This window comes from Capsicum annuum, chromosome 8, assembly GCF_002878395.1.
Source record: "Capsicum annuum cultivar UCD-10X-F1 chromosome 8, UCD10Xv1.1, whole genome shotgun sequence".
Lineage (NCBI taxonomy): Eukaryota > Viridiplantae > Streptophyta > Magnoliopsida > Solanales > Solanaceae > Capsicum > Capsicum annuum.
Window position 1 is genome coordinate 141,285,904 of NC_061118.1, and position 8,402 is coordinate 141,294,305.

General features: G+C 33.5%; 1 protein-coding gene across 4 annotated transcripts; it reads left to right on the top strand.

Annotated features, from left to right (window-relative positions):
* The first annotated feature begins 3,897 nt into the window (after window positions 1–3,897).
* Window positions 3,898–6,274, top strand: LOC107839115 (acetyltransferase At1g77540). Of its 4 annotated transcripts, XM_047395849.1 has the most exons (3): window positions 3,913–4,028; window positions 5,153–5,220; window positions 5,727–6,274. In XM_047395849.1, the coding sequence occupies exons 2-3, from the start codon at window positions 5,199–5,201 to the stop codon at window positions 6,065–6,067; spliced, it is 363 nt and encodes a 120-aa protein (XP_047251805.1). In that variant the 5' UTR covers window positions 3,913–4,028; window positions 5,153–5,198; the 3' UTR covers window positions 6,068–6,274. The 4 variants fall into 4 exon arrangements, with proteins under 4 accessions (XP_016537961.2, XP_047251805.1, XP_047251806.1 ...); XM_016682475.2 differs by lacking the exon at window positions 5,153–5,220 and having other exon boundaries at window positions 3,898–4,028; XM_047395850.1 differs by lacking the exon at window positions 5,153–5,220 and having other exon boundaries at window positions 3,939–4,028; window positions 5,710–6,274.
* The last annotated feature ends 2,128 nt before the right edge of the window (window positions 6,275–8,402 follow it).

The window sequence follows — 8,402 nt, forward strand, 5'->3', positions numbered from 1 at the left end:
TTGAGGGCTGGTTAAGGGCCGGGTTTGGTGCTGGCCGGGCCGGGCAGGACCCAACAGTAAAAAAATTAAAGTCCACCCGAACCCGGCCCACTTAACCCAATCCGGTCAAATCCATCAAAATCCGATCAAATTCGGTTAAAAAAACGGTCAAACCCAGTAAAAAATATTTTTAAAAAAACTTTCTTTCAATATACATTACATATAGTCATATACCCACCTATATACTTTATAAATACGTTAAATAATATATATACACTATATATATAGTAAATACTACATTAGAATTTAAAAAATATATACACATATACACAATTAGCCAATTACTCATATATACGCATCATTCAATTTATATATACTGCTACTTATAAAATATACTACATTATATATACATTACAATATAAATGGATATAGTCATATACTAATTAATAAAACATATACACATGTATACGTTAAATATACACTTCCATAGAAGATATATACACCTGTATACGCACCATTCAATGTATATATACTACTACTTATAAAATATACTACAATATATATACATTACAATATATATAGATATAGTTATATACTAATTTATAAAACTTATACACATGTATACGTTAAATATACACTTTTATAGAAGATATATACTCATATATACACCATTCAATGTATATATACTACTACTTATAAAATATACTACATTATATATACATTACAATATATATAGATATAGTTATATACTAATTTATAAAACATATACACATATATACGTTAAATATACACTTCTATAAAAGATATATACTCATATATACGCACCATTCAATGTATATATACTAGTACTTATAAAATATACTACAATATATATACATTACAATATATATAGATATAGTTATATACTAATTTATAAAACATATACACACGTATACATTAAATATATACTTCAAGTTCTCCCGTGAAGACATAATTTCTTCAAGTTTCAGCTAGTCGCTCGGCTTCGGTTCCATTCCTAATGTTTCTTCTTTCCGCTCTAATCCAATCTCTGAGGCAAACTAGAACATTCATTGCATTGGTTCCCAATGAATGTCGGTTGTCTCCAAGCTGCTGTTGTCCCTGACTAAAGGCGCTCTCTGATGCAACGGTTGACATTGGAACATTCAAGATATCTCTAGCTAATCTCGAAAGCACAGGATATTGTGTTTCATTACTCCTCCACCATTCCAACGTGTTGATTCGTCGTCTGAGATCCTCTGGTGCCGACCGAAGATAATATTTCAGCTCTTCCCGATAAATTGATGTGTAAGTTCTCTCATCAACACTGTTCCAATAATTTAAATCAAAAAGGAATCAGGAAAATCACTATGTGCCGGCCTTTTAGAAGATGATGGCTCCTCGGGAGGATGAGGAGCAGCAGTTGGAGTGATATTTGTAGATACGACTAAATCAAATAAACCAGCATAGTGATTATATAATTTTTCTATGTAATCCTTTGCATCATTCGTAGCCGTCCACAAATCAGGTTGTACTTGTTCAGAATCATGGTTAGTATTTATTTCTAAGTTAGTATAAATAAGAGTACTAAAGTGACACATATTATTATATTTCATGCACGGATTTAGCATGGCACCAACCAAGTAAATAGGGGGAATCGGGAAAAAATATTTTTTAAATTTCGTAAACATGGCACCAATAGCTTTTTTATAACCTTGTTTATTTTTATATTCTTTGAGCAAACCAGAAATATTGGCTATATATGTCAAAATATTACAAACAGTAGGATAATAAGCACCGGAAAATTCAACCGTAGCTACATAAATTTTTTCTAAAAACTTAACAAGATCATTAATTACAAACCAATCAGAATCATGTAGCATGCAATTAGCAGAATCATCAAATGAACCGCAATGGTGATTAGAAGCTAGTGTAATAGGAAATCTATATTTATAACAAGTTTTTAAAAATTCATACATAGAATTTCATTTAGTATCAATTTCCTTAGGCATCAAAATCGGTATAAATTCATTTTCTTGAAATTTAATTTTAAATTCTCTAATTCTCGATTTACGATTATTTTCTTGAATAAAACCAATGACAAGACGGAATTTTTCAATATAAAACTCAAAAAACTCAAGACCATCTTTTACAATTAAATTATATATATGACGTGCACACTTAATATGAAAAATTTCAGGCAAAGACGGAGATAACATAGATTTTAATTTTTTTTTATAGCACTCTTGTTGTTAAAAGCATTATCAAAAGTAATACATAAAATTTTATTTTCGATACCATAATATCTGAAAATTTTAACAATAGAATCAACAATAAATTGTCCAGTATGTTTACGATCTTCATCATATAAAAAAAGTAAGAATACGTTTTTGCATCACGAAATTACTATCCATCCAATGACAAGTAACGGTTAAATAATCATTTTTATTTACAACACGACCAAGATCAGAAGTTAGAGACAATCTACATTGAATATTTTTTAACAATGTTGATAAATAAAAATAATATTGTGAATGAAGTCTAAAAATATCAGACCGACAAGTAGTTCTAGGAATACCGTCAAACATAGAATTATAAATTGCTTGTATATAATGAATAAATGCATCAGAAGAAGGAAAATTAAAAGGCAAACAACCCACAACTACCATTTTAGCTATTTCTTTCCGGTCCCTTAATTTATTATACTTTTTCGCTACGTGATCGGTCGCTGGGTCAATTCTAGTTTGCGTTGGCCCATCAATATCCCCACCACCTTGTGCAATATTTAACTCTCTTTTGTGATCTTCAGTTATATGTCTCATTAACGTACCCGTACCCCCTTACTTGCCTCCACTTCTATGCTTATATATTTGTTGACAAATATTGCATTGCACCTCATTATCTGATATACGTTCAAAAAATTGCCATGAAACACTAGTTTTTTTACTAGGTCTTGGGGCACTGGAAGGACGGAAAGAGAGATTAATCGATTCAGATCTAACGTTAGCATTTCTTACTGCGGGTGTCTGAGCAATATTTTTATTATCTCCGTCTAAATTAACCGCATCTACTTTATTTTCTTCTTCTATACCGTAATTTTTCTGAGCTTCTACATAATCTAAATCGTGCGCAGCTACACCTATGTCTTCCTCAAAAGGTGTACCAAAACAGTACCAGAGGCGAAGACACACGGGTATATCTACTACTTGAACTACCTCTAGTAATTTGCTTTTTACTATCACTACCGCTTCCGGGACAAAATTTTTTAACACCTTTAGTAGCGAGGTTTCTTAATTTAACCATAATATAAATTAAATTAAACTAAAAATATTCAAAATACATAAATATAATAAAATTAAATATTAAACAACTAATACAATAAATAAAAATTAAACGTAAGAGATGGAACGACAATACTAAATTTTGAAAGTATCCGAAGGTTGCGACTTTTGAAACTTTCGCTCGTTCTTTGTAAACGAAAAATTAAAAAATTAAAGTGAACACTTTAAGAAATTAAATATATTAAATATTTGAGAATTGAGAATTGAGATTTGAGAGAGAATGAGATTTGAGAGAGTGAAAAATTGTGTGAAAAATGATTTGAAGTTGTAGGGTATTTATAGAATTTTTTTTGGGATTAAAAAATAATTTTTAATGTAATTTTTTTTTTTTTAATAAATGGACCCAAACTAGCATTTGAACCAAAAAAGGGCTATATATATATATATTTTTTTTTTTTTTTGAATAAAAGATAACCGGGCCGGGTTGAGCCAGTTAATCGGCGAGTCTAGACCGGACTTGGTTCGGACCGGATTAACTGGACCCAAATTAAAAAAAATGATCCGAGACCCGGAATCCTAAAGCCTTGGGCTTACCGTGCCGGGTCAAACTAGGCGGTTTATTATGTGCAGGTTCGACCTGTTTGACACCCATAGTCGCATCTACATGAGTATTTATTTCTTAATTAACGTTTAAATTCCAAATTCCAAACCCCCGTTTCTCATTTCAGCTCTCAATTAGCATTTCTAATTTGCCTATCCAGTTGATTGTAGGTCTGTATCCTTTGACCCATCTTCTCGATTTTGTGCTATTTTTACCATCTCCTGTTGAAGTTTGTCATCTCTGGTTGAAAATTATGTTTCTTTCGATTTCCTTCAAGGGTTTGAAACTTGGGGTTTCTTTATTTTCTCATCTGGGGTAGCTAGGTAGGTAGGTTAAGGTGAATTAAGTTTTACAAGTTTGGCCAAACAGATTATTAACTCAAGTTTACACCTTACAAGTTTTACTGTTCGGGCCAGACTGAACTAATTGGATTCTTGGGTTGCTGTTCTGTTTTTCTTCCTTCAAAAGTTTGATTTCTTCAGTTCGGTGTTTGATTAAACGGTCCCAGAACTTCGGTGATGAAGAAGAACCAATTTTTCTTATATATTTCTAATATAGTTATACAGTCTACATCAGATTTAATGGGTGCCACAACACCACAAAAAAGCACTAGGTCTGCCCTGATCATATACACCAGCTATGCGCAGGGACGAAACTAAGGGCACAAGGGGCTCAGTTGAATTTTCGTTGAAAAATTACACACACATATATACATATATGTATGTATTATATTATCTATCTCTCTCTCTCTATATATAATAGACGTATTTCCTTATTTTTTTTATTTCTTCATAGCTTAAATCCTCTTAGTAAAAAAAATTTGGACTCCGGTACCAGCTATGAAATGAATTTGAGAAGGATAGATATGAATATCTTTTGACAGTTACAGAATAAGGGTCACATCCTCTCTCACAATAGTAAATGACAGCTACATTACCAACATATTAAGTTAGTAGTTTCAAAAAAGAAACATTACCAACATATTGCACTATTCAGATTAAGGATTATATGATCACACATACTATTTGAGATCAAACCCAACTAAGCAATTATAACAAAAACAAGATGAAGAAGCCTACCAGATTTTTGCTTGCTGTACGTTTGTTTGCTATGTTGTTATTATGTTACTATTATGTACGTTTGCTTCACATTTTGCTGTTTCAAGTCTATTAATATTTGATTTGGTGCTCATTTTATTCCGCTCATTTGCATTGAAAAATTGTTTTAGAAATACTAAACCAGATTGAACTGCCTAACTAATTCAGTTCGGTATTTGGTGCACACTTTTCCATAGCCGAAGAATCAAACCAAAGTTTGATAGAACCAAAACAAAGAACAGAATGCGCAACCCTATGTTCAAAGGTAGAACCAAAATTTGAGGTTTATGGATTTTGGATACTTACTTTTTCAAGTAATGTTGAGTTTAAAATTAATAATAGGTGCATATTCATTAGATTGTTAGAAGGGGAGCCTTGAAGCAACTGGAAAAGTTGTCTCTATGTGACCAGGAGGTCGGGGTAGAACCCCTGGAAACAACCCTAGCAGAAATGTAAGGTGAGATTGCGTACAATAGACCCTTATGGTCTGACCCTTCTCCGAACCCCGCGCATAGCAGGAGATTTAGTGCATCGGGTCCCCCCTCCCTCTTTTTTTTTTTTCAATTCATTAAATTTTCAAGACAAATATTGGATTTTGAACCGAAGATACCGAGTCTGATCGAACCTATAGCGACGCTTAGCTCTGCCCCTGTCACCAACTCTGCATACTATTAATTTTGTAAATGTTTGATGTTTGGAATTTTTGTCCCTCAGTTATATTTGAGTTAATACAACGCATTAACTCCATTCAAAGGGTCATTTTGTTTGCAGATCAGACAGGGTCAGGAGAGACTATGGCTAGTGGGGGGAGTGAGGCACCAAAGATAGTATGGAGCGAGAGAGTAGGAAGGTTCGAAACCGAGGATAGGGAAGCCTATTTGGAGTATGAGCTGAGAGATGGCGGTAGAGTAATGGACATTCTCCACACCTATGTTCCTCGTTCCAAGCGTGGAGTAGGGCTCGCTTCACATCTCTGTGTTGCCGCCTTTGCACATGCCCAATCCCATTCCCTTTCCGTCATTCCCACCTGCTCTTACGTCTCTGACACATTCCTTCCCCGAAATCCATCTTGGAATTCAATTTTGCACCAAGACCTTAAATCTCACATTTGAAGCAGCATGTGGAGTGGCCCTGTATGTGCCAATCCATCCCTTGAATATTAGGCAAGCAAACTCGCTCTGGCGTCTGTTTTCTTCTTGCATCTTTGCAGTTGACAGTGTATTGGTATCTGTAATATAAAAGCTTTGGTATAAATTGGATCTGTTTCCGTTTCTGTGAGAAAAAAATCCATTTAAAGGGTCCAAAATATTATCAGGGAACTGATTGCTATAATGTTTTCTCCACTTTCCACCGACACCAGCTCACCACTAGGCTTCTTTTTTAGGATTACTTGGCAAGTATCATTGTGATCCAAGTATGTTTAAGGACATGCACCATAGTCTATGTATAGTTTCCATAGGCGGTTTAGCCTAATGGTACGAGTGCAATGCGTGTGAACCGTGAATTGTGTGTTTAAACTGGCACGAACACAACCATCATAAAAAAGGTGTGCAACCAAGTAGAACAGGTAAGTATAAAGGCTTTTCCACATTCCTACAAAGTTCATTGGAATGGATTCCTCCCTAAATCATTTTTCTTTGCGATATTTCCGTAAGCAGGATCAAATAAGTCTCGTTAGCAAATTTACACGCATCATTTAATCAGTTGACTCAAGAGAAGTGAATGTTCGATGTTCAATGTATAAATCAGCTTCTCCCTGTAATATTATTGTGTCGTTGGTTTTTGAAGTAGGTGAGCAGTGCCTGAGGCGCCATATGCTCGTTTCAAATATATTTAGTTTGCATCGTGCAACAGAGTTTCTACTACTCTGGAGGACATAAAGCAGAGGTTCAATTGCATCCACATTTGCAATTGTGCGCACACTTTTTCATTAATTGATAAGTTGAGAAAGTGTACTAACTACATTTTTCGTTTACTTTCTTGTCTTCCGACTGAAATAAGTTGACACTACAAGTGGATGGAACCACACTTTGCAGTTACAATACGATTATCCATGATTATGCTTGGCAAGCAATTGGAGTTCAAGTCCTGAACCAGCTTCCTAATTAACTTGGTCCCGGACTTCATGGAATCTGGCAGCTTTACATTTTTTTGATTCACATCGATTTGCAATAAGGGCCTTGACAATGTAATTGGAATGTAATTTGTGTGCCCACAGAGTTTGCCTTGTCTTGGGAAAAAGTTCATTTCCATAGAAAATTAAAGCGTGCTCATAAGTTTGTCCAGATGATTTCCATCTAATTTTCTCTTTTACAGCATCTCTGTTTGATTCGTTTTGAAATGAATCACAGAATAAATGTGTCCAAATAAGGGTATTTCTGAAAGCTAAACAAATAGCTATTGTCTTCCCTTTATGTAATCAGATATTCAAAGTTAAAAAGATGAACTCGATTTTTTTTTTTTTTTATCAAGCTACTAAAGCTCAGGAATACAACACAAACTTTGTCTAGTCCACAAAGAATAAAAAAAAAGTGTAATCACAAATAATACACATGGTACAAAAAATAAATCTTACAAGTGAACATAGTAATAGCCAAATCTATTGTGCCAGTGTCTTCCTATCCTTGACATCTGAAATTTTAAAAATTAAAATGGTAAAACACTTAAAAATTATTTTTTTAAAAAGATAGAGCTGTATGGTGGACCGTGTTAAAATCAAATTATACGTTGATTTGTTGGGTTCGAAATCGAGAGGGCGTCATACGGATGCTTAAAGTTTGCAAACTAAGACGGTGATAATTCAGATGACAAATAAAAATATACTAAAAAAATATATTATTGATATTATTTGGCTAATTGGCCTACATATAAAAATTAACATTAGAGAAAACATAACACTATTGACAGAAAATCTCCCCCTAAACAAAACTTTTAAACGACTACATTATAAATGTTATTGTGTTATGGTATGAGAAGGGTCTTCTATTTATAGATGTCCAAAACCTTTCCTACAAGAAAGAGCTTTGTCAAATATGGAAGAGTTTTGTATTTTTCTTTAAAGAAAAATAAAAGTAATTATGGTACTACTTTTATTTTGCTTTCAAGAAAAGTATAACTTAATTTTGGTAAGAAAATCAAGGCAAAAACACTAACAAATCTCTCCTTTTTGGATTGATTTTCTAGCAAAATAATTTTGATCTCCCTTCTTCACACGATCTTCATATATCATTGCTGCTTACCATGATTAAAAGTTCATATGGGTTAAAAATTGAAGCCCTATGCGTTAAAAATAATAGCACGGGTTGATATTATTGAAGCCCTGTGTTATAAGTAAACAGGGTCGAAAGTGGAGTCTTGTGCATTGAAAGTGGGCACAGGTTAAAAATGGAGTTCATGCGTTAAAAATAAATGCACGAGTTGAAAGGAGCCCAAGCATTGAAAGTAAGC